At 43.8% G+C, this 27,592-nt stretch overlaps 1 protein-coding gene across 3 annotated transcripts; it reads right to left on the reverse strand.

Annotated features, from left to right (window-relative positions):
• Positions 1-19,786: 19,786 nt before the first annotated feature.
• LOC142656336 (gamma-crystallin-3-like) lies at positions 19,787-22,002 on the reverse strand. 3 transcript variants are annotated; one of them, XM_075831238.1, is made up of 3 exons: positions 21,994-22,002; positions 21,461-21,703; positions 19,787-20,062 (listed from the first exon to the last, which is right to left on the reverse strand). In XM_075831238.1, the coding sequence occupies exons 1-3, from the start codon at positions 22,000-22,002 to the stop codon at positions 19,787-19,789; spliced, it is 528 nt and encodes a 175-aa protein (XP_075687353.1). The 3 variants fall into 3 exon arrangements, with proteins under 3 accessions (XP_075687353.1, XP_075687352.1, XP_075687351.1); XM_075831237.1 differs by having other exon boundaries at positions 19,787-20,056; positions 21,452-21,703; XM_075831236.1 differs by having other exon boundaries at positions 21,452-21,703.
• Between the last annotated feature and the right edge of the window lie 5,590 nt (positions 22,003-27,592).

Below are 27,592 nucleotides of genomic sequence, written 5' to 3' on the forward strand. Positions count from 1 at the left end.
TAGGAAATTTTCTAAGCCTTTTTTAAAGCCATCTACTGTAGCTACTGTGACCAGCTCCTGTGGTAGACTATTCCATAGAATCACAGCTCTCACAGTAAAGAATGCTTGTCGCCTCTGCAGATTAAACCTTTTTTTCTCCAGACGGAGGTCCCCCCATAGTCGTCCCTTTTAAAGACTAAATAGGTTTAATTATTTTAATCTTTTCTCATGACTTAGATTCTCGATGCCCCTTATTAGCTCGTTGCTCTTCTTTGTATTTTTTCCAACTCCAGGGCATCCTTTCTATGAACTGGAGCCCAGAACTAAACTGCATATTCTAGATGAGGCCTCACTAATGCTTTGTAAAGTTGTAATATTATATCCCTGCCCGCGAGTCCATGCCTCTTTTAATACACAAAAATATCTTGCTGGGCTTTGAAGCAGCTGATTGACATTGCATGCTGTTATTTAGTTTATGATCTACAAGTACACCCAGATCCTTCTCAACAAGTGACTCCCCCTGTATAGCTCCCCCTAGGACATATGATGCATGCAGATTGTTGGTACCCAGATGCCTAACTTTACATTTATCTACATTAAACTTCATTTGCCAAGTGGATGCCCAAACACTTAGTGTGTTCAAATCAGCTTGCAATTTACGCACATTTTCCATAGACTGAACAATACTACATAGCTTGGTGTCATCTGCAAAAATAGAAATAGTGCTATTATTCCCATCCTCTATATCATTAATGAATAAATATCATTTATTTATTAATGATATAGAGAATGGGATTAATAACACTATTTCTATTTTTGCAGATGACACCAAGCTATATATATATATATTATTTTTTTTCTTCAAACAAACCAACATCCATTGTCAAACACACCCAACTGCATGCAACTTATAGTAGTACAAAAGGGGAGACCACAAAATAACATTTAAAACCATCATAAATGCTTGTTCAATAGGAACAAATCATTTGAATATTTTCATAACTGGACTTAAAGGCTATGTGTAATGCTCGCGGTTGTGGACTGCCGGCATCCCCCTCTTACCGGCAGCCACGACCACAGGACTATGCCTCTACTCCAGCGTATCCATTCCCAGGGACGCCGGCGCGCTCTGCTCCCTGCCTCCTCTCCCTGTTTGTCCCGTAGGCGTTGCTAGGGTCTTAAAAGATCAGGGGCACAAGCCCCGAGACATATATCACCCCTGAAAAATAAATGCTTTTTTACATACATATCGGAGATAGCATATCTATAAGACTAAGGCTCCTATGACTACATCGCTGGATGGAATTGGATGCATTGTCCCAGCATACAGTATCACACATGATAGGCTTAGATACATGGCCCCAGCAGACAGTATGACACATGATAGGCTTAGATACATGGCCCCAGCAGACAGTATCACACGTGATAGGCTTAGATACATGGCCCCCTGTAGATAACCCCCTGTAGATAACGCCATACAGACCCCCCTGTAGATAATGCCATACAGACCCCCCATGTAGATAACACCATACAGACCCCCCTGTAGATAACGCCATACAGACCCCCTGTAGATAACGCCATACAGACCCCCTGTAGATAATGCCATACAGACCCCCCTGTAGATAACGCCATACAGACCCCCCTGTATATAACGCCATACAGACCCCCTGTAGATAACGCCATACAGACCACCCTGTAGATAACGCCATACAGATCCCCCTGTAGACAACGCCATACAGACCCCCCTGTAGATAATGCCATACAGACCCCCTGTAGATAACGCTATACAGACCCCCCTGTAGACAACGCCATACAGACCCCCCCTGTAGATAACGCCATATAGCCCCCCCCAAAAAAAAAAAAACGGCCTATAGTTTGTCCTACAAAAGACATGCATCCCCTATCCACAGGACAGGGGATACATGTGTGATCGCTGGCAGCAATAAGGAGAACGGGGGACCGAAAGTCCCCTGAAGTTCTTCCATGACAAATCTCGAACTTCCGGCGTCTGCGCAGTTCAATAGAAATGAAAGGAGCGCTGGTCACGCATTCGCACAAGTGCGACCGATGCGCAAGTAATTTCTATGGACAGACCCCCCTGTAGATAATGCCATACAGACCCCCCTGTAGATAACGCCATACAGACCCCCCCTGTAGATAATGCCATACAGACCCCCTTGTAGATAACGCCATACAGACCCCCCTTTAGATAATACCATACAGACCCCTCTGTAAATAATGCCATACAGACCCCCCTGTAGATAACGCCATACAGACCGCCCTGTAGATAACGCCATACAGACCCCCCTGTAGATAACGCCATATAGCCCCCCCCCCCAAAAAAAAAAACGGCCTATAGTTTGTCCTACAAAAGACATGCATCCCCTATCCATAGGACAGGGGATACATGTGTGATCGCTGGCAGCGATAATAAGAACGGGGGACTGAAAGTCTTCCATGACAAACCTCGGACTTCCGGCGTCTGCGCAGTTCAATAGAAATGAAAGGAACGCTGGTCACGCATTCGCACAAGTGCGACCGATGCGCAAGTAATTTCTATGGACAGACCCCCCTGTAGATAATGCCATACAGACCCCCCTGTAGATAATGCCATACAGACCCCCCTGTAGATAACGCCATACAGACCCCCCCTGTAGATAATGCCATACAGACCCCCTTGTAGATAACGCCATACAGACCCTCCCTTTAGATAATACCATACAGACCCCTCTGTAAATAATGCCATACAGACCCCCCTGTAGATAACGCCATACAGACCGCCCTGTAGATAACGCCATACAGACCCCCCTGTAGATAACGCCATATAGCCCCCCCCCAAAAAAAAACGGCCTATAGTTTGTCCTACAAAAGACATGCATCCCCTATCCATAGGACAGGTGATACATGTGTGATCGCTGGCAGCGATAATAAGAACGGGGGACTGAAAGTCTTCCATGACAAACCTCGGACTTCCGGCGTCTGCGCAGTTCAATAGAAATGAAAGGAACGCTGGTCACGCATTCGCACAAGTGCGACCGATGCGCAAGTAATTTCTATGGACAGACCCCCCTGTAGATAATGCCATACAGACCCCCTGTAGATAACGCCATACAGACCCCCCCTGTAGATAATGCCATACAGACCCCCTTGTAGATAACGCCATACAGACCCCCCCTTTAGATAATACCATACAGACCCCTCTGTAAATAATGCCATACAGACCCCCCTGTAGATAACGCCATACAGACCGCCCTGTAGATAACGCCATACAGACCCCCCTGTAAATAACGCCATATAGCCCCCCCCCCCAAAAAAAAACGGCCTATAGTTTGTCCTACAAAAGACATGCATCCCCTATCCATAGGACAGGGGATACATGTGTGATCGCTGGCAGCGATAATAAGAACGGGGGACTGAAAGTCTTCCATGACAAACCTCGGACTTCCGGCGTCTGCGCAGTTCAATAGAAATGAAAGGAACGCTGGTCACGCATTCGCACAAGTGCGACCGATGCGCAAGTAATTTCTATGGACAGACCCCCCTGTAGATAATGCCATACAGACCCCCCTGTAGATAACGCCATACAGACTCCCCTGTAGATAATGCCATACAGACCCCCTTGTAGATAACGCCATACAGACCCCCCCTGTAGATAATGCCATACAGACCCCCCCTGTAGATAATGCCATACAGAAATAGAAATGAAATGAAAGGAGCGCTAGTCACGCATGCGCACAAGCGTGATCGGTGCACAAGTCATTTCTATGGAGCTGCAGACAGACCCCGGAAATCTGAGGTTTGTCATGGAGAACTTCGGGGGAATTCGGTCCCCCGTTCTCCTTATCGCTGGGCGTCCCAGCGATCACACATGTATCCCCTATCCTGTGGATAGGGGATGCATGTCTTTTTTAGGAACAACCCCTTCAGTGGCGTCGCGCTGTAGCAGCCATAGCGGCTGCTAGCGGAGCCTCCGGCCATGGGGGGGTGGGCCGTGCCGGTGGGTGGCACGGGCCCCCTCATGCTGCGGGCCCCATAGCAGCCGCTATGGCTGCTATAGCGGTAGTTACGCTACTGTCTGTGGGTTTTATGCAGGGTGTTCAAACAGCAGATGAGTCAAATTTGTGCAGGCACACATTTGGGTATAACAGCCTGGGTGTCTCACGATCCACATGCTAATACGAAGACCAAATAAACCTTTTAGCTTTCAGTCCTTCCTCACAGTCATAACAACAACAGTACAGTTTCAGTTCCCAGGTCAGTAAAGCATTTTTTTTTTGTCATTCTCACATACTTTTGCTGTTTGTACTGTTACAGCTGCTGCTATTTGCAGCTGCTGGTACCACTGGTGTTTGGCGCCATATTGATGCATGCTACATTAGTGGCAATAAGTCAGAGGTACAGCTTAGGCCTCACGCACACAACCACAGTTTTCATCTGTAATTACGGATCAAAATTAAGGATAAAATTGCGGACCCATTGATTTCTATGGGCCACTGACACCTTTCCGTAAATTTAGGGATGTGTGTACGTGCTGTAGAAATTATTCCTAAAATATAGAACATGTACTATTCTTGTCCGCAATTGCGGCACAAACTCGCCCATAGAAGTCTATTGTCGCTTCTGCAATTGCGGACGGCTACAGATGTGTATCCATAGCTATCTGATCTGTATTTTCGGACAGTAAAAACCCTTACGGTCGTGTGCATGACGCCTTAGAGAGGAATACCATGAGTTATGTAACAGATACAACATGCTGAGGCGAGGGTGTCAGATCATTGGTCAGGTTGACCGAGGAAAGAGACTAAGCCTGGGCAGGTGGGTGATATTCAGACCCAAATGTCGTGCCACAGAAAATAATTCAAATAGGGACCTAGAAGAGAATAGTAAAAGTGAGCTACACCCAGGGGTGAACCTAGCCCCTCTGCTGCCTGAGGCGAACTATAAAAAGGCGCCCCCCCCCCCCCCCCCAATCTATCGGAGTTTTCTCATTACTACCTTTACACATCAAACACGCAATATATAAAAAAAATTTTATAGGAAAACATTTGTTGTTTACTTGTAAAGTTCTGTTTAATGTATAGAGAAGATTTAATGAACTCTTTTTACTGTATTACTTTAGTATCATAGATCAGCAACGCAGCATTAACACTGAAAATGGTTTAACGTCTTCTATGCCCCCTTTTTATTACCTAATTGACTTATGATTTTTAACCGAGTTCAGTGGCCCGGCGTGGTCGGCATGATGCAGTGACGTCATCGTGCCGGGCAGTTGACGTCATCAGCGTGCTCCCGATCTCTTGTAGGCCTCAGGCCTAAACCAGGCTGTGGCCTACAAGAGCAAACGGCGGAGCAGGGGTTTCTATTGTGGCAAATTATTATTTTTTTTACATTTTATACTGCTACATTTTTTTTGGTAGGTTCCGCTGGACCGTTTGGACTACGTCGTTGATTCATTGGACTACTTCAATGATCTACTTTAAAAAAAAAAACAATTGTGAAAGAGGGTTTCATGGGGACGTTTTGATTTCAATTAAAAAAAAATCTTATGTCTGTTTTTTTAAATACTTTATTATGGCCTTAGTAATGGCAGCTGTCTGATTGACAGCATTCGATTACTAAGGCTGGGGCTTAGCATTAGCCAGTAAAAAGGCTATCACTAACCCCTATTATTACCCCGGTTCCCACTGCCGCCAGGGATACCGGGAAGAGTCGAGTACGATTCAGTACCTGGCTATCTGAAATGACTGTTAGGCCGCAGGCTGGTATTATCAGGCTGGGAAGGGCCAAAAAAGTGGCCCTTCCCACCCTGGGGATGCTAGGCTGCAGCTGCTTTATTGTATCTGGCTGGTTATGAAAAATTGGGGAAACCCCTCGTCATTTTTTTTAAATAAATTGAAAAAAAAATTACGTGAGATCCCCTCCATTTTTCATAGCCAGCCAGATACAATAAAGCAGCAGCAGCAGCCTAGCATCACCAGGGTGGGAAGGGCCATGGATTTTGTCCCTTCCTAGCCTGATAGTACCAGCCTGCGGCCACCCAAGTGCCCTTCTCTTCAGACGGTCGGGTGCTGGATCGTACCCAGCTCTTCCCGGTACTCCTGGTGGCGGTGGGTACCGGGGTAATAATAGGGGTTAGTGACGGCCTTATTACTGGCTAACACTAAGCCCCTTCTTAGTAATGGATGCTCTCGATCAGACAGCAGCCATTACTAAGGCGGTAATGAAGTATTAAAAAACAGAGACATAAAGTAATTTATTTTATTAAAATGACAACTCTTCCACACAATCCACTTTAACCATTTTATTTTTAAAAAAAAGAAAAAAAGCTTACATCAGCGAGGTAGTCCAACGAATCTACGACGTAGTCCAAATGGTCCAGCGGAACCTACAAAACAAAAATTAGCAGTATGAAAAATAAAAATAAAGTTGGCTGCCCCCACAGACGTACAAACATGTGAATAAATAGCTACCTTCGGAAACATATTAAAATAATAAGAAAAATTAGGCCCATAAAATAAAACATATCAAATAAAAAAATAATAATTATAACACCTTTCTTTTAAAGAGAACCTTTCATCTCCCCATACATGTACAGTTTAGTGCAGCATGTAATGGGGAGGGCTGCACAAACCCTGGGGCACTTTACATTTTTTTCCTAGCCTCCTTCGTTATTTAGATATCGGTGCTGTAATATTTGGTGCCCGATATTTAAATAACCCCCTGAACTGTCAATGGGGAGGTAATTGGCAAGGGGGCGTGTAACATCGCTGTGACACTGTGCAATCACTACAGACAGTTTCAGAGCAAGAGCTGGATAGAGAGCGCGTGCGTGCGAGAGCGCAGCTCCGCCACCACTAAGGAACAGAAGAAGAGTGTGAATTCTTCTTCTTCTGTTTCATGGCATCGGAGCTGTGCGCGCACGCACGCTCTCACTCTTTAGCTCTCGGCAGACAAGGACGACAAGACTGATCTCTCACCTGAGATCACAGTCTTGTACTTGCCTACCGAGAGCTGAAGAGTGAGAGCGTGCGTGTGCACATGATCTCCTCTCTCCAGCTCTTGCTGTTGACATTGTCCGCAGCGGATTGGACAGTGTCACAGCGATGTTACACGCCCCCTTGCCAATTACCGCCCCATTGGCAGTTCATGGGGTTATTTAAATATCGGCGCCAAACATTACGGCACCGATATCTAAGTAAGGAAAGAGGGTAGGAAAAAAAAATGTAAAGTGCCCCAGAGTTTGTGCAGCCCTGACCATTACACGCTGCACTCAAATGCAAATCTGTGGACAGGTGAAAGATTCTCTTTAAAGTGTAACAACTTTTTTAAAAACTTTTGACATGTCAGAAGTTTTGATCAGTGGGGTTCGAACACTGAGACCCCCCACTAGTCGCTAAAACGAAGCAACAGAAGTGCTCGGGTGAGCGGTGTGCCGCTTCAATTCTGTTTGGCTTTCCTTGGAGCAGTGTACGGGCTCAAAAGAAAGTCTAGGAGTCCGTACACCGCTCACTCGGCTGAAAGTCAATCATAAATGAAGCGGCACAGCGCTCACCCGAGCACTTCTGCTGCTTCGTTTTAGCGATCGGTGGGGCCTCAGTGCTAGGTCCCCCACCAATGAAAACTTCGGACATGTCACTATGATATATAAAGATATCTATTACTGCGATTGATGCAAGTTTTAATTACTTTTTATTGAAAATGATTTGCACTTTTTGAGATACAGCTGCTTTGTATCCTGTATACAGAGCAGCTGTATATTGCGCTGAGACCTGAATCCATTAGATCGCCTATTACCGATCACATCTAAGTTATGAACTCGATCCTGCAGGACTCGCTGACACTGAATAAGTCAGTCCCGCTGACCTGACGGATACAGGATACAGCGCTATATACATTATATAATATATTTATTTTAATTAGCGGGGGCAGGTTTATGGGGAAGGATTAGGGCCTGTTCACATCAGCGTTGGCTTTCTGTTCTGGGGTTCCGTGGGAGGTTTCCGTCGGGTGAACCCCGCAACGGAAGGTCAAACTGAAACCACAGCTTCCGTTTCAGTCACCATTGAAATCAATGGTGACGGAAACATTGCTAATGGTTTCCGTTCGTCACCATTCCGGCAGGTTTCCGTTTTTGTGACGGAATCAATAGTGCAGTCGACTGCGCTAATGGTGACGGAAACGGAAGCTGTGGTTTCAGTTTGACTTTCCGTTGCAGGGTTACCTCCAACGGAACCCCAGAACAGAAAGCCAACGCTGATGTGAACAGGCCCTAAGGCTTCTTTCACACTAGCATTAATATACGTTTACCTCTCCTCCGTCAGAGGAAGAGAGGATCGATACGTTAAACGGAAAGCAACGGTTCCATTAGAATTACCATTGCTTTCAATGGTAATTCTTTTGTATCAGTTGCTTTCCGTTTGTCTCCGTTCGCTAAGTTTCCGTTTTTTTTTTAAAGGAAACAAAAGTGCAGTCTGCAGAACTTTTATTTCCGTTCAAAAGAACGGAAACCTAGTGAACGGAGACAAACGGAAAGCAACTGATACAAAAGAATTACCATTGAAAGCAATGGTAATTCTAATGGAACCGTTGCTTTCCGTTTAACGTATCGATCCTCTCTTCCTCTGACGGAAGAGAGGCAAACGTATATTAATGCTAGTGTGAACAAAGCCCAATACAAGATATTATTTTAAAAAAACAAAAAAAAAACCCAGCTGGGATTTGAACCAGCAACCTTCCATGTGTAAGGCAGACAAGCTAACCACTACACTATAGTGTACAATCCCTGTGAAACTGTAGTAGTTGAGGGTTTAATATTAGTCTCTCCTGTCTCTGCTGCGTGTGGGTGGTGACTGGTCAGAGACTCACAGTCAGACTGGCTGCCGCAGCTGCCGCATTCAGTGTGCACTGTGAGTGACTGTGAGACTCACCAGTCACAGCCCTGTTTGTAGCTTTCCCACGCTAATTAAGCACAGGAAAGCTACAAAGCCAGGAGTATACTGCAGGGGGGGGGGGGGCGTTTTACTGACAGCAGAGGGCTCTATAGGGGGGAATTATCCCCCCACCATAGAACCCTGACTAGTTACTATACTGAAAGGTTAGGGTGGTCTGAGCATCTGACTGACTGCTCTAAAGGGGGGGGCAGAATCCCCCCCTATAGAGCTCTCTGCAGTAAGTCAGACAGTCAGACCCTCCCCCACCCACACTAATCGTTGCATTATAGTGATGTGAGGGCTCTATGGGGTGGATTATTCCAGCCCCATAGAGCCCTCTGCTGTCGGTAAAATGCCCATACCCCCCCCCCCTTGCAGTATACTCACGTCATGGGTCCCGGTCCCAGCAAGGCATGAACTTACCTCTGCTGCTCGTCGCTCCTCCTGCAGACTTGCTCTTCCTGCAGACTTGCTCCTCTCTCTCTGCCTGCATGTGCTGTGTGCAGCGTCAGAGAGGAGGAGGAGTATTACAGACGTTCGGCACGTCTCTCCCCGGTCCAGTCCGTCCCGGGCTGAAAATGCTGCCCCCCCTGTTTGGGTAGGCTCCACCCATGAAGCGTGAAGTAGTTATGGAAGATGGCTCCCAGTCCTAAACTAAGACAGGAGATGCATGCTTGAACTACGAGATGAAATGGACTTGTTAAAGGGGGTGGGGTAATAACGGGATTCACTGGTTAGTGACACCCACTATTACTACCGCCTTTATAATCAGGGTCACTAGGGTTATGCCTAGTTCCCCTACCTTTTCCTTATACTAACGTCGATCTAATTGCTTTAGCGGCTGCTCAAGGGAATAAGACCGTATAGTAAATAAAGGTAATATTTATTAACATACAGTAATCACACTCATATGTATAATACAGTAACTAATCACCGTACAGTATAAACACGGTATCAAGATATTATACCGCCACCCACTTACATAAACATACACAGAATACAGTTACGTTACAACACAATAAACATAAGTTACTTGTGATTCTCACACGCTCACTATCTCTATCCCACTCCCCCCTAATATAACTTTCCCTATACACTAAGGGTTAATGAGGGATAAGGAGGAACAAGGGGAATGGGTTACTGTGTAAAACAGACAGCAAGGGTTAACTCGGGGAACAGCAAGGGTTAACTCAGGGACTGTAGGACAGCGAGTGTTGACTCAGGGACTCTGGGACAGCAAGGGGTTAACTCAGGGACTTTGGGACAGCAAGGGTTAACTCAGGGACTCTGGGACAACAAGGGTTAACTCAGGGACTCTGGGACAACAAGGGTTAACTCAGGGACGCAAGGATTAACTTAGGGAGAGCAAGGGATTAACTTACTCAGGGAGAGCAAGAGGTTAACTCTGGGACAGTAGGGACAGTACTCAGGGAGATCAAGGGGTTAACTCAGGGAAGCAAGGGTTACAGCAGGAGACAGGGAGAGACAGGGTTAAGTGTAGCTGCTGCTACACTTGATACTTAGCGTGACTTTGTGGAGCAGCAGAGACAGCAGCAGGAACCCAGGTCTTTGGAGGAGAGAGAAAGAGTTGAGCCCTCGGTGGTGTGTGTGTGAGAATCGGCAGGCAGCTCTCAGCTGATCTTCTTCAGCTTCGGCTCCTGAGCTCGGCTCCTGAGCGTACCGATGCAGGGCTATTTAACCCTGTCGGTACGCTCGCAGCGGGGAGTGTGGCGCTTGCCCCAGGCTAGCATGGGTCGGCATGGTGATAATGTATCACCAGCCGACTCATGAGAGCCTGCACGAGACAGTCCGTGCGCGCGGGAGACTTGAAATGGAGACAGGGGATAACTATCCCTTGTCTTCATGGTTTCCTAACAAAGCAGGGACATGCTAATTGTCCTGCTCTGTTTCCAACCGTATTCATGACCAGGGCTGTTGTAGTTACAGCCCTGGCTCATGATACATTATATGTACTATACATACACATATATATTATATATATGTGTATATATACATATATACACACACACTGTATACATACATACTATATATATACACATATATATATATATATATATATATATACACATATATGGACACTTCCCTTTACAATCCCCCTGTTGTCGGGGACTCGACAATGCAATTTGGGGAAGTGTTTGTGGGGTTCTATTTACCCCCTCAACCTCCCCGGTTACTGGTAATGGTCTGAGATGGAAGGAAGTATACTATTAGACCTAGATATTCGACATCAGCTATCTCCTCAAGGACACCTTCCCGCCAGTCCTCTGACTCTGGAGTCTAGTGTCCAAAGAAACAAAACCTCAAAGTTCACAGAATGAAGATGAAATTAAATCTCCTAGTCCATAGAACAAAGCCTCGAAGCTCATCAGACGAAGTTGAAATGAAACCTTCATAGTCCATAGAACGAAGAAACCTTCATAGTCCATAGAACGGGGTTGAAATAAACTCACAGTCCATAGAAGGAAGCCTCAAAGCTCATCAAACGAACAAAGCTCATTTGAAAACCTCAAAGTCCATGAACCGCAGATTTCTTGTTCTTTCTTGCTTGGAGTTTCTTCCTGTTAAGTGGCGTCAGCAGGTCTTTCCAGTGGCCGATCCAATTTTAGCATGCCGACCCGTGTAAGGCTACTTGTGCCCTCATATGGTCAGCCTTGGAATGGCTTAGTCCAACTTTCAACAACCTTTTGTACGTGATCCATTACTTTTCCAACTTTAGCCAGCATCTTGATTGAAGACGAAACAATCTTTGTGGGCCGATATCCAGGTCTTCATCATGTCAGGTTATCATCCCCGAGGAGGAGGTGAGGTCTTGGTACCCAGGAATCTACTGTGGGGTGGAGCATCGCCTTCCATTTCCCCTCTGACATTCAATCCATCATCATATTGACCATACCAGTTCTCAGGTTGAGGTGGCAAATACCTACAAGGGTGTGTGAATACCTTACCTGTCCCTAAGGGTACCTACAGACTACCCAATCATACAAACAAAGTGAAAAATAAACAAACATACAAAAATATTCCCCCACCAACCATAGGTATATGTACATATAGAGATTCATGCTTAAACAGCATCTCACACTACTCCTCCATAAACACGTGCAAGGTACACATGCAAATGGGGTGACAACAGGCTGTAAATATATGCCCGCCTACACGTACACACACTCGCTGTGGGACGGGCGCGTCCTCACTGAGTATGCCTATGTTGCGGACACATATCAACACCTAGAACGTCTATATGTACACCTTGAAAATTTTGTACGACCCATTGATTAAGATTTACACTTTACAAATATATATATACACATACAATAATAAACAATTCTGGGTCGCAGGACTGTATCATTATGTCCTTAGACCCTGTCTACGAATGTATTCGTGGCTTTCTGCTTGACCTCGTTGTATTTGCTCAACCAGTCCTTTCATTCGTCGGTACACGCAGAACAGTCCAACGTACATAATCGCCACAAGAGTGAGAAGGATTATCACTGGGTGGATGAGCAAGTTGAAGAAGTGAAAACAAACGGACAACTGGGGACAAACACAACAGACCATAAACAACCATTACAGACGTAACACCAGACTGAACATGCAATTTATGGCCAACTTCCTAAACTCCTCCCTAGTTGTGGTTGGTCATTTAGACCCTTAAGTACGTGGCGGAGCACATAAGGCTGTAAGGAGACTCTTGTGCAGCCATTTTGTCTAAATCCACGTTTTGTTCTGACGTGGCCATTTTCTATTGCCATTTCACTGGGCTTTCCATGGTTGCTTATGCCGTGGCAGTTCCTTGCAATATGTCCCATCTGACCACATTTAAAGCATTTAACAGGACCACATTTCTTAGTACTCAAAGACTCGCAGTACTTCGCAATGTGGCCTGATCTGGCACATGCAAAACATTTAACAGTACATGCTCTGCTGGACTTAGGGCAGCCAGCAGTGCATGATCTCTTAAAGTTCTGCATGGCCAGGGATGCACTTCTAAATATCGTACGCTTACATCTGCGTAACACTTTCGTAACAATGTTACCTTCAGGTTTCTGGATGGGATCATGATTTGTGACATCTGATCCATCACTCTTACTACTCCCCCCTTTTTGCCCTGTAGAGGGCAAACTTACAGCGGAATCAGGGCTTGAAAAAGACAAGGCCGGTAACATTTTTGAGAAATCTTTTATGATGTTTTGCATACTGGCAACCAATTGTGACCTAGCAGCAAGCTCATCATTCAACTTGGCAATGATCGCATCCGTAGATGCTGCCTTAACCTTAAACGCATTGATCACAGCATAAGACCCAGTCAGCTGTGCATCAATATCATCACCACGATTTCTCAAATCTATCACCTGCGATTCCAGCATGCAAATTTGCTGATCTCTACATTGGGCATTCTCTGCCAGTTGTGTCTGCAAATCACAAACCTGCTTCACATTGTTGACACAACAATGGCAGTGAAGATTTGGGGAATCACTATTCATTTCTGAGTAATCAGGTTTCCACGTCTCCTCATACACACAGATAAGTTTAGCGAGCATGTGGAGACGTTTGGAGGTTTTGTTAAGAACACTCCTCTTGCTAATACACAACTTATCATGTGCATAAGCCTCGTCCAGCAGAGTGGACCACAGCATTCCTGCTGACTTGTATGTCGTGGGTGTTACTGGATTAAATTTACTGTGTTTGGCGAGGTGTTTAAGTGTAGAGAAGTCCATACTCACTGTTGCAGAAGTCATCTCCGTCTGCGTTGTCCTCCTTGTCACCCGCTGTTTTGAAAAAGGTCCTTTTCTTCCGGAACGCTTTTTCCCGATCAGCTGGACTTCACCGGAAGAACACCGACGTTGATACTTCTGTAAACTCTTTTGTATAAGTTGCTCGCTCGCCCGACGATTCGTCGCCGTAGAGCAGCACGCCGCAAAGCAAAATAAAAGACGTTAATACCTCAGAAAATAAACAAAAAAAACAATAGGTTCGCTGATCAATTATATCCTGTATCAAGCCTTAAATAAAACTGTGTTACTCGTCTGAACTTCAAAAAGGTCTAGGCGCACAGTATAACCCAACACTACACCGTGTACGTACGTTACCTGTCCACGCCTCGCCGCCTATCTGCAGTTCACGTTTTAACACAATTTTATTGTACAAAAGACAGAAATAAATTGAAAGCAGTATGGGCTGGCTCGCCAATGTTAAAGGGGGTGGGGTAATAACGGGATTCACTGGTTAGTGACACCCACTATTACTACCGCCTTTATAATCAGGGTCACTAGGGTTATGCCTAGTTCCCCTACCTTTTCCTTATACTAACGTCGATCTAATTGCTTTAGCGGCTGCTCAAGGGAATAAGACCGTATAGTAAATAAAGGTAATATTTATTAACATACAGTAATCACACTCATATGTATAATACAGTAACTAATCACCGTACAGTATAAACACGGTATCAATATATTATACCGCCACCCACTTACATAAACATACACAGAATACAGTTACGTTACAACACAATAAACATAAGTTACTTGTGATTCTCACACGCTCACTATCTCTATCCCACTCCCCCCTAATATAACTTTCCCTATACACTAAGGGTTAATGAGGGATAAGGAGGAACAAGGGGAATGGGTTACTGTGTAAAACAGACAGCAAGGGTTAACTCGGGGAACAGCAAGGGTTAACTCAGGGACTGTAGGACAGCGAGTGTTGACTCAGGGACTCTGAGACAGCAAGGGGTTAACTCAGGGACTCTGGGACAGCAAGGGTTAACTCAGGGACTCTGGGACAACAAGGGTTAACTCAGGGACTCTGGGACAACAAGGGTTAACTCAGGGACGCAAGGGTTAACTTAGGGAGAGCAAGGGATTAACTTACTCAGGGAGAGCAAGAGGTTAACTCTGGGACAGTAGGGACAGTACTCAGGGAGATCAAGGGGTTAACTCAGGGAAGCAAGGGTTACAGCAGGAGACAGGGAGAGACAGGGTTAAGTGTAGCTGCTGCTACACTTGATACTTAGCGTGACTTTGTGGAGCAGCAGAGACAGCAGCAGGAACCCAGGTCTTTGGAGGAGAGAGAAAGAGTTGAGCCCTCGGTGGTGTGTGTGTGAGAATCGGCAGGCAGCTCTCAGCTGATCTTCTTCAGCTTCGGCTCCTGAGCTCGGCTCCTGAGCGTACCGATGCAGGGCTATTTAACCCTGTCGGTACGCTGGCGGCGGGGAGTGTGGCGCTTGCCCCAGGCTAGCATGGGTCGGCATGGTGATAATGTATCACCAGCCGACTCATGAGAGCCTGCACGAGACAGTCCGTGCGCGCGGGAGACTTGAAATGGAGACAGGGGATAACTATCCCTTGTCTCAATGGTTTCCTAACAAAGCAGGGACATGCTAATTGTCCTGCTCTGTTTCCAACCGTATTCATGACCAGGGCTGTTGTAGTTACAGCCCTGGCTCATGATACATTATATGTACTATACATACACATATATATTATATATATATGTGTATATATACATATATACACACACACTGTATACATACATACTATATATATACACATATATATATATACACATATATATATATATACACATATATGGACACTTCCCTTTACAGGACTTCATAGAGAATTCCAGAATTATGGTGAGCTACTATACCAGATACAGCCCATAGATAAGCCTAGCTTTAAATTTGGAAAAAATCCTGGACGATTCCTTTTAGAGCAGACATGATAAAAACACAAATTCAAGTAGATCAGAACATTTGAGAGGTCAATTTAATGTTTTCCTTCAGTTTTCTACTAAAGTATTTTAATCATCTGGGCTTTAATTTCAACACAATTCTTCTTAAAGGAAGTGTTTCATTTTAGATTAATTATCGTTTAGTCTGTATAATGTGTTTGTTCTTTTTTTAAATATTGTAGCTATTTCTTTTTAATTTTTTACCTGTTAAGGACTAGGCTGTTTTACAGCTAAATGACCAGAGCAAATTTCACAATTTTGCTATACGCTTCTTTAGATGACTATAACTCTGCAGGTGAATAAAGTTCATCTTTGAATTTTACACTCTTTTAAAGGACAGATAGGGCTTTGTTTTAGTGGAATTTGTCAGTATATATCATTTTTATTTTTTTCTCTAAAGTGGGCAAAATTGGAAAAAAATGCAAGAATTTAGCAATTGCACTAGCATTTTTCACACACAGTATGGACCACGGACAAAATTCATCTCCTTTCACATTCTTCCACTTCTCCCGTGCATGGGGATACCAAATATGTGTGCCTTATTCACTGTACGGGCATGTGCCAGGGCTTGGCATAAAAGGAGGCTTTTTGGCCTTTTCGGTCCAGGAATTTTGCATTTGATTTTATAGCCGCATACTGTTTTCTTGGGGGCGTAATGCTGCTGAAACATTAGAAACACCCCATAAATTACTTCATTCACACAAGTAGACCCCACAAGGTTTTCTTCAAGGGGTTTATCATATTTTTAGAAAGTCCAGTTTTCTTCTGAAAGTTTCTTGAATAAGATGGATCAAAATAAAATTAGCAATTTTTTAGCAAATGTGTCCGTTTATACCAGCATTTTTCACACACAGTTTAGACCACGGACAAAATTAATCTCCTTTCACATTCTGCCACTTCTCATGGGGATACCAAATATGTGGCCTTATTTATCACATAGAGATGTAGGAGGGCGGAGGATAGAAGAAGATTATTTCACAAATCGCTTTTTTTCAAAGCTGGTTTTACAAAACTCAACAGAGTTTCTTTAACACTTCCAAAATATCTGCTCTTGAAGCAGAAATCCCAAAATATTAATCTACGGGTATAATGGGAATTTATTTTTTGGGGTTTTCTAAAATAAGAAATTGCAGGTTTATGCAAACGGAGCTCTCCACCATATGAACTTTAGAAAACATGCAAACATGACATCCACCCCCAACCCATTCCCTCCCTCACCCTTGGAGTAAAATCAGGGGAAAAATAAAAATGTAATGTAGGGCAAATATATTTTCAACTAATTAACTAAAATCTAATAATGCAGAACAGTGTGGTATTTTTTAAAACATGGCTCAATGCACAGGCCTGGTTGCGAGGGACATGAGGGACAGAAATATCGGGAATCTTTGCGGTGCCCGTCTTTTCTGCAGACGCGACACTTTTTCTGGGGGTTGCTTCTGGTTGGTGTTGGGTGAATCCGACTGATGAAGTGTCTTTCAGTCAGTCACGTGACATCCTCAGACTGGGGGCATTCTCGGGTGTCCTGAACATCAAAAATGAGGCCTTCAATAATTTTTTCCTGGAAATCCAGGTATGTGTCTCTGCCTCTGTTTTTTTTTTGTAGAGCACGAATGAGTTGTGGATGGCCACCTGTAACAAATTAATGGCCACTTTTTTGTATCAGGTTTTTGTTTTTCGCTTCACTAAATACGGCTGTAAAACCTGGTCGCTTAAATCCACCCCCCCCCCATGTACTTGTTATATTCGGACACGCTCACTGGTTTGTGCTTGTCCGATGTTGCCCCCCTTTCCCTCACTGCTACTGTTCCTGCGGTATGAATCGTGCTTAGCACATACACGTCTTTGCGATCCCTGAACTTGACCGCCAGCAATTCCTCAGATGCATAAGCACAGGAGTCCCCCTTTGCCATGCGCTTCCCCACTAATTGCTGTGGAAAACCAATTCGATTTTTGCGCATTGTACCACATGCCCCAGTCCTTGCAGCATGCAAATGCCTAAACAGGGGCACACTGGAATAAAAATTGTCGCAGTACAGGTGGTACCCCTTGTGAAGCAGAGGCTGCATTATCTCCCACACGATCTTACTGCTGGTGGAAAGATCAGGGGGGCATCCAGGAACATTTATTGAGCGGTCCCGCCCTTCATAAATCCTGAAGGCGGTGGTAAATCCTGACCCGCTTCCACACAATTTGTAAAGCTTAACTCCATATCTTTCCCTTTTGGAAAGTAGATATTGGCGAAAGCTAAATCTTCCATGAAAGTTGAGGAGGGATTTGTCCACGCTTACATTCTGCTCAGGGGTGTAGAGTTGCAGAAATAAATTATTCAGGGTATTTATCAGTGGTCTAATTTTGAACAACCGATCCCGGTTTGCATCGGTACTTGGGGGGGGCATGTGCGTTGTCGTTGAAGTGGAGGAACCTCATTATTGTCTCATAACGAGACCTGGGCATTACTGCAGAATATACTGGGGTGGCTTGGGCGGGTCTTGTTGACCAGTAAGACCTAATGGAGGGCTTTTTGACAATACCCATATTTAGGGTGAGCCCCAAAAAAAATTTTAATTCCTACAAATTGGTGGGCGTCCAATCTCTGGCATGGGTGGATGAAGGTTTCTGCCTTATATATTGAGTGGCATATAAATTTGTTTCGTGGACAATCAGATTTAGGATATCGTCCGTTATAAATAAATGGAAGTAATCCATTTGGACACAATTTGTATTGTCCACGGTTATGCCTGGAGTGGCAGTAAATCCGTGCATTCTAGGCCCAAAAGATGGGGCAGGTGCCCATACAAGAGCCTGGACTGGAGGGACCAGGCTGTTCCGTGCTACAGCTCTGCTTGGCCCTATCTTTCATGTTCTGCAGTTTCAACTGCATCAGGGACAACGTCCCTGAAGATGAACCTGAAGTGACGCTGTCATCGTCACTGCACAAAACAGGTTCCATCTCTGACGCCATCTCTGATGCGGTCTCCGACTCAGACCACAGCATGGCGTATGCCTCCTCGGCGCTCAACAACTTCCTCGCCATAACGTCACTAACACTAACTAAACAATTTTTTTTTATAAAACACACAAACTAACTGGTATATCTACACTACCGCTAACAAAAAAATAAACCGCTATTGCTATATATATTATATATATGTGGATATATATATATAATTATATACTCCCTACCTGCCTATTCTAATAGAATAAAAGAAAGAAAGGTAGATAGAAAAAAAGATAGATGGATAGATAGATAGATTGTATAGATAGATAGAAATCTATCTATACAGAGAATGTTTTATGAGTGTAACTGTATTTTTTTGTAACTGTAACTGTATTCTTCTGGCAGCAATTCTCTCGAGTCTCTTCTTCTCCTCAAACTGAAACAATGTTTGAGGAGAAGAAAAGAGGCAGGAGATTTTCTGCCAGAAAAGTAAAAATAAAACAAATGTGGTCGCTGTGATAGGTTTTCACAGCGACCACATGTTTAGGGACCATCAGATTGGTCCCTGATACTCTGCCCAGTGCCCAGAGCTGTTGGTAACAGCATAAACTTAGACAAGGCAGTCAGAAAATGTACCAAATTGATCAAAGTGTTGCGTGCTGTATGATAAATTTGGCGCATCTAGCTGGAGATGCTAGACGCTTTTCGCTTCCTTATACCAACTATTAGCTGACTTAGTTTATGTAAGTTTTTTTTCCACCAAAATTTTGGCACATTTTTGGTGCATGATGTCGCATTTTAATCCATGTAATCTTTCACTAGACCCCGCAACTAAGCAATGCACCCTTTCTCGAGCGTGTAAAAAAAAAGTGTCTAAAACATTTAATATAATTGGCAAACATGCTGTGAACCAATTTGAGCCATATTTTGAGTAAAAAATCTGTTTCATTGTGTACGTAAAAAGTCAATTGGAACCCCCACTATAAAAATCCTGTATTTGCCCTATTTGAATGTTTCTTTCTTATAGATCATTTTATTTTTATTTTTATATTCTGCAGGTATTGTATGCAAAAGAAAAAATCTAAAACAAATACAAAAAAACAGGACATAATTTGCGTAATTTAAAAATATTTTACTGAACAGAATTCAATACTGTAACAGAATGCTAATTACATTTGTTATTAAATCAATGAAAGTGGTGAACCCGTCTGAAAGAACCAATTTTAGGAGTAGCAGCACCCCACTCTGAGTATCTCCTATACTCTCCAGGTCTCAGGTAATATTGACGTCCCCTGTAGTTGGGTTCTTCATAGAACATCCAATATCCATCTTGCACATGAGCGGAATTAATGTCATTGTAGCGGAATTTCTCAAGCACATGAGGACAATCTTCAGTGAACTCCATCATTTGGCCTCTGAAGTCTTCTCTCTCATAAATCCTGATTCTGAATGATCCCTGATGCTTTAAAACAAAAGGACATTTTTCAATTAAACACCACACAAATTTATGTATACAGTAGTATGTTGTTTTTGATCTATCTATCTATCTATCTATCTATCTATCTATCTATCTATCTATCTATCTATCTATCTATCATCTATGATAATCCAAGGAATAGGCAGCACTCACTGGGATGATCAAGTGAAAAAGTGACGCTTTATTCACCCATGGTAATACAATGTTTCAGGCACCATCATGGGCTTTTCTCAAGCGTAAGAAATGTCTGTGATGGGGGCTGAACCATTGTATTACCATGGCTCAATAAAGCGTCACTTTTTCACTTGATCATCCCTGTGAGTGCTGCCTATGCCTTGGATTATCATATATTGATTATAGAATGTGAAGCTAAGGTCGTGAGGCTTGCACCCTCGTATTTTTTCCCATCTTTTTTGCATATTGCTGCTCTCTTATATTTTTTTTGTCTAAAGATATGATCTTTGTAAACTCTCAACAATTCAATAAATATATTTAGACTATTAAAGCAATTGTTAGCATTGATGTGCAGATCTCTGTCATGTATATAATGCGACTGTCTCTTAGCAGTACATTTAACAATAGTAGTAAATTTGGTGCATGATCTCATGTAAATTAAAGGCTATAATAACCTTTGCACTGCCATTTTTTATTGTTCATTTGCATCCTAAATGTTGAGTTAAGCAACTTCCTAAATAATTTTCATAAAAAATTACCTCCAATTTTGCTGTTTTAGAGTCTGTGCAGCTCTTATAGATAACCGGCTGTGCTGCGGCTTCTAGCTCAAATCTATTAATCAACTTCTCCTGAAAGGCAGGCACAATCTACTCACCCCTCCCTTCTTTTAGTGTTAGAGAGAGCAGAAGGGCGGGGGAGGAGGTTGTACATAGCAGATCAGAGAGTGGAGAGGGGGGAAAGATTCCAACTCTTCAGTAAGATGGCAGATACCTAATCTGTCAGTATCAGAGTGTAGATAGGGAGTAAAACAGAGGAAATATCACAAAGGCTAGTATAGAGAGAAAGCTGTGTTGATATATAAGAGATAGAGAAGACAGCAGCAGCCTGGAGTCACAGACCTCCAGCATGTATAACGAGAGGACATGCCTACAAGAGAAAAATCTGAAACTAGGAGCAGGTTGCAAACTGACAGGGTGTCAGGGTGCCTGAAAAAGAATGAAGGAACAAAGATTGCAGACTGCAACTTTTTTTTAACTCCTTGTAACCACTAACATATATAAAAAAATATTTTTTCCATGTCTAAGGTTTTCATAGCCTTTAAAGTAAAATACATGGATTAACCATTGAAGTGATACTTCAACCAATTTGTAAGAATAAATTCAGGATGTTACAATTGCTTTTTAATCTTTTGGTAACTACAGAATTTACCTGAGGGCTCAAGCGGCAAGAGCGAATTGAGTCATTGTAACCCATCCATTGCTGGAAATCAGGATACTCTCCTCTATGAAGAAAGTACTGATGTCCTCTGTAGTTGGGATGTTCATACAAAATCCAGTTTCCACTTTCTACACGGATGGAGTTGCAACGTCTGAAGTATGATGACAAATCTGGACACTCAGAGTTACACTCATAAGAGCGACCCTGAAAGTTTCTGTCTTCATAGAAGATGATCTGTAGATTTAATAATTATAGTTAACTCATATAATCTGAAATTTGGAAAACGTTTTTCTTTAATTTGTATATTTTCAGCTAACGGAAAAAAAAACATAAAAATCAGGGCTTGCCCTCCAGGATCAGCTGCTCGTACAGGTTTATACCTGGCTAGTTTTGTAATGCAATATAATGTAATGCCATTTTTAAAAAAAAATGTAGTCTTTTTTTTTGTAAATACTGTGTGTCATTGTCCTCTATAAACTTTTTTTGCGTAACAAAACAGCTTATAAAAATAAGCTTATACTGACCTTTCCCATTTTGCACTGCTTAACCGTTCAATCCACGCAAAATGCTTTGGTGAAAAGCTTGTGTGACAACGGTCTTTATATACATCCTCTGTTGTATACATGTTAAGTACTGCTGACTTGTTTTACCAGTAAGCAAAATGTAAAGCGATTTCCATTATTGTGTGAAAGTCTCATTGTCCTGTGTTTTATGTGTCTATTGTATTTGTGTCTTTGCTTACACCTGTAATTTAAATGCTACCTAAAAAGCTATGTAGAACTCTGAACAAAACTTTTTTTCTACTGGCACACAGTATCAGTATGATCTATTGATTCCCTAGAAAATGAAAGAAGTTCATGATTTTACAATACAACAATTAAAAGCCACTCATGCTTTAACATTTAAAATAAAGAGACACAATTTGTAAAAAAAAATGTTAGCATAAAATTAAATTATATTAAAAATATAAATAGCCACAACTTTTTGCTAATACACTTTCCAATGTTTCAGTCATTGTCATTGTTCTAGACAATTGCATAGTTACATAGTTTGCAAAAAAGACACAGGTCCATCAAGTTATGGATTATATATATATATATATATATAATTTACTGCAAGATTAATAATAATCCTTAATGCCATTTGTCATTACTTAAGTATCCAGCCCTTTTTAAAAGCTGGCATAGTGTCTGCCGTTACTACAGTTTGACTACTTTAAGTGTAAAGAGGCCTTTCCTCTATTGATGTCCTCTATTCCTCTATTTCCTCTATTGATGTCTGAGACATCTTTCCTCCACTCGAAATTAATGTACCCTGGTCCTTTGTGAAGTCCTTGGAAAGAATAAATCATATGCTAGTTCTATGTATTGACCACACATATACTAATAAATGTTAATATGATCACCTCTAAGGGTGCGTTCACATATGTCTGGCGCCCACTTCAGTTTACCTCCTGTTCTGGCATAGGGGACATCAGTTGTGGCGCCGTAAGGAGCAGGACCTCCCTGGGAGCTGAATCCAAAAATGTTACCTGCAGCGTTTCTGGGTCCGGCTCCTAGGAAGGTCCGGAGCCGTTTCCTGTCTTAGTACATTGTAGCCGTATGAATGCTGGGTGCTGCCACATGCACCTTCCGGCAGCACGCCGCGGGAAGGTGGATGTGATCTGGGAGCGGAATCCCCAGTCATAGCATTGCCAGGGATTCTGCTCCAAGCAGAGCCCCTGACTACCTCCCAACCATCCCGATATGTCCCGCTGTCAACAGTTGAACTAATACTGAAGCAGGGAACCATCAGGTCCCTGCTTCAGAATTAGTTCACAGCGGAGGAGCAGAAGTAGCTCCTTCGCTCGCCGAGGATTCCCCTTGCACAGCGCTACTTTAAGCGCTGTGCTCGTGGAAGCCCTTGACATCACTATCCATATATGGAGAGTGACGTCAGTGGCTACTGATTGAGCAGAATCCCTGTTGCCAATGTTCTGGCCAGGAATTCCGCTCCTAGAGGAAAACCCCTAAGGCCACTGTCCATATATGGGCATTGAAGTCAGGGACTCCTCCTGGAGGGAATTCCCGGCCACAGGATCGGCAATGCTGTGGCTGGGGATTCCCCTGCTAGAGGCAGCTTCAGTGGCACTATCTACAGTACAGGGGAAGGGGGTGCTATAAACAGTGGGGGTGGCGCTATCTACAGCGGGGCACTGTGTGGCGCTATCTACAGTGGGCGCCGTATGGTGCTATCTACAGGGGGCTGTGTGACAAATCTATAAGGGGTACTGTGACATTATCTACGGGGGGTGTGTGGCACTATACAGGGAAAGGGGGTAGTGCTATATACAGTGGGGTTGGCGATATCTACAGGGGGCGCCGTGTGGCACCATCTACAGGGGGGCTGTGTGACATTATCTACATGGCGTACTGTGGCATTATCTACAGAGGGCACTGTTTCATTATCTACACATGAAATTCATCTGTTTTTAAAAATGTGTCAAAAACGGAAAACACGGACACGGAATGGATACAAAACAGCTGTCAAAAACGGACCTAGACGGTTTTTAATGGCCGACACCAGAACCCTGTTGTGTGAATAGAAACAACAGAAATCCCAGTGTAGTGTGGGTAGGAGATGCGGGGTGGTATTCGGTAGCTGTAAAGGTGCCAAAAACTAGCTACGCCCTGAAGTTAGGGCTAGTGTTTGGCGTCTTTGCGGGCTCAAAGGGCTGCATTGAAGATCTGATCTGAGTGGACAGCAGCTGCCTTCTGGGCTCTCGCTCTCTTGGTGCCGGCCTTGGCACTGCACTGAATATGACACACGTGACATTACAATGTGTCGTCAGTCTTCAGTGTAGCGCTGAGGCCGGAAAAGAGAAGGAGAGCCCTGACATGGTACACAAGTATCTAATCTATCATGTATGTAATCTATCAAAAGCTATGCACCACTCTGATAAAATTGTCATATTTTCAGACCCTATACTACCTTTTTGGTGGGCCATTGTGGTAAAAACTGATGTTAAAAACGGTTGGTAAAAACCGATGACAACTAACGACAACTGATGACCACTGATGGTTTTGTAGTAAAAATCGTCAAAAAGCCTGATGACTACTGATTAATTTTTGCATCAGTTTTTTCATCAGTTGTAATCACTTGAGAGACAAAAAACGGATGCTCATACTACTGATATATGTAAATGCACCCTAAGACGTCTTTTTTCCAAGCTGAACAAGCCCAATTTTACTAGCCTTTCATTGTATTTTTGTCTCTCTCCAGTGATTACAAATAATGCAAGAACTGATGCAAAAATATATCAGATGCCATCAGGCTTTTTCACAATTTTTACTACAAAACCATGAGTTGTCATCAGTTTTTAATATCCGTTTTTAACATCAGTTTTTACCACACTGGTACACCAAAAAGGTAGTCTAGGGTCTTAAAATGTGCCAATTTTATCAGAGTGGTGCATAGATGGTGATAGATTGGATACATGATAGATTCGATACTTGTGTACCATGTCAGGGCTCTCCTTCTCTGCTCCGGCCTTGGTGCCACACTGAAGTCTGACACACACATTATAATGTCACGTGTATTATATTCAGTGCAGCACTAAGGCCGCGCCAAGAGAGAGAGCCTAAAAGGCAGCTGCTGTCCACTGACCTCAGAACAAATCTTCAAAGCAGCCATGGGAGCCTGAAAAGACGCCAAATACCAGCCATAACTTCAGGGAGTAGATAGTTTTTGGCGCCTTTACAGCTACTCAATACCACCCCGCATCTCCTACCCACCCCACACCACGCAGGAATTTCTTTTGTTTTTATTCACACAACAGGGTTCGGGTCACGGCCGTTAAAAACAGCCATCTAGGTCAGTTTTGCATCCATTTTATAACCGTTCCGTCTACGCTGTGTCCGGGGGTTCCCTCATGGAAGACCCCCTGACGCCACTGTCCATATATGGACAGTGACGTCAGTGACTACTCCTTGAGCGGAATCCCCGTTGCCGACTCGTATATGAACAGTTATGTCAAGGGCTTCCCCGAGTACAGCGCTTAAAGTAGCGCTGTGCCTGGGGAATTCTCAGCGACTGGAGGAGCTCCCCCTGCTCCTCCGCTCTGAACTAATTCTGAAGCAGGGACCTGATTGTTCCCTGTTTCAGTATTAAGTTCAACTGTGTCTGCATCCTGAGGACGCAAACAGTTGACAGCGGGACATACGCTGCGTGAAAATCACGGACTGTCTGAATGGCCCCATTCACTAACATAGGTCCGTGCGACACGCGTGATTTTCATGCGCGTATCATGGACGTAATACACGTTAGTGTGAATAAGGCCTTAAGCCTTATTTACACGCGCGTAGTTGACGTCCCTGAATCACGCGCGACGCACGGACCTATGTAAGGCAATGGGGACATGAAGAATTTCCGTGTTTTTCACGCTGCGTGTGTCCGCTGCGTGAAACTCACGACATGTCCTATACTTGAGCGTTTTTTGCGCATCACGCACCCATTGAAGTCAATGGGTGCGTCAAAATCACGCGCAGCACACGGACGCACTTCTGTGTGCTGTGCGTGATTCACGCAACAGTAGATCAAGAAATGAAGGGAAAAATAAAACCACCTCCTTAATTTCTTTAAGTTCGTGTGAATTTCGCCTAAGGCCCCGTTCACACATGTTGGATTTGATATGGATTCCGATGACATGCCGATGATTCTGCATCCTATGCATATGAGGTTTCCGCAACCCAGTTCACATGCTGCGAAAAAATTTTCACGTGTATTTTTGTCCGCACCATGAAAAGAAATCGACCACAGCAATAAGTAGCAGGCGACTTATATTACATGGAAAAGCCGAGTATAAGCTTTGAATGACAATGGGACTTAGGCCTTGTTCACAGTTTTTTGCAGGCAGAAAAATCTGCTTCAAAATTCCTTCAGGCTTTCTCTGCCTCCCATTGATGTCAATGGGAGGTCAGATATGGAAATGCCCGAAGAAAGGGCATGTCACTTATTTTTCTCGCTGGAAAAAAACGCCTTTGTCTCTCGTTGAAATCAATAGGAGGCAATTTTGGCTGCTTTTTGCCGCAATTTCCAATGCGGTTTCCGCTGCAAAAAATGTGTCAAAAAGACTCTGTGTGAACAGGGCCTTATTCTTGTGCGGATCTGCTACACGCTTGTGGCACATCTGCATCAGAAATCAAAGGGTAAGCCTCCTATCTTTGCTGTGGAAAAACACATTGAACTTTAATGGCAATGTAAAAATGGAGCATTAGTACTCCTTACATCCTCACAAACGCTTTCCCCTCCCTTAAGGCTCCTTCACATTATGTTGTTGCCCTAAGTTTATTGTGTACGTCAGGAAATCTCCTAATGTACACTATAAACAATGTAGACGATAATTCACAGGGCTCCATTATGTCCTTTTAGCCTCCGTCGGGCTGGTAGACGGCGGTATACCTAATTTTTGAAGGATGGAATAGCGTAGTAGACTTTGCTATTCCGGAGTCCCCAGGGAGAGCATCACAAGTGCTCTACCAGTGGACTTTATCCCTGGGAAATCTCCTGACATCACTGTCCATATATGTAAAGTGACGTCAGGGGATTCTCCAGGGCCGGAATCCCTGGTCAGAGTGTTGCCGACGCTCCGGCTGTGTACTCAGGCTTTGCAAAGCTTCGGACTTCACTTTACGTATATGGACATCTAGAACAGCGCCATAGTCCCTGGGCAAAGCGCTAGTAGAAGGCTCCAGCCCTGTTCATGGACAGTGACTTCAGGAGTTTCCCCTGGGCCATTCCTCAGGTGACGTATCCCACTATATGCCATACAGTCGGATACGTTTTGACTAAATAGATCAAAATCCAGAGCATTAACCGGTCACTGCCTGCTCCATGATTTCCTTCACTGAAATTGAAATCAGCATTAAAATCAGTTAATACGTATAACGTACAAACGTGAGTGCAACACTTTCCGTTGCCCACCCCCAGTAATGGTGGGGGGGCTCAGACATCTTGGCTGTATGTGGCCAAGAAATTCCTGATGGCTGCCCTGGACTTTGTAACAGGGTGATGACAGTGTAAAGTCCACCTCTCCTGCTCCCCGCTGCTGCCGTGTACTTACTTCCTAATGGCGTTCCCTGGTCC

This window comes from Rhinoderma darwinii, chromosome 6 (assembly GCF_050947455.1).
Source record: "Rhinoderma darwinii isolate aRhiDar2 chromosome 6, aRhiDar2.hap1, whole genome shotgun sequence".
NCBI classification, from domain to species: Eukaryota; Metazoa; Chordata; class Amphibia; order Anura; family Rhinodermatidae; genus Rhinoderma; species Rhinoderma darwinii.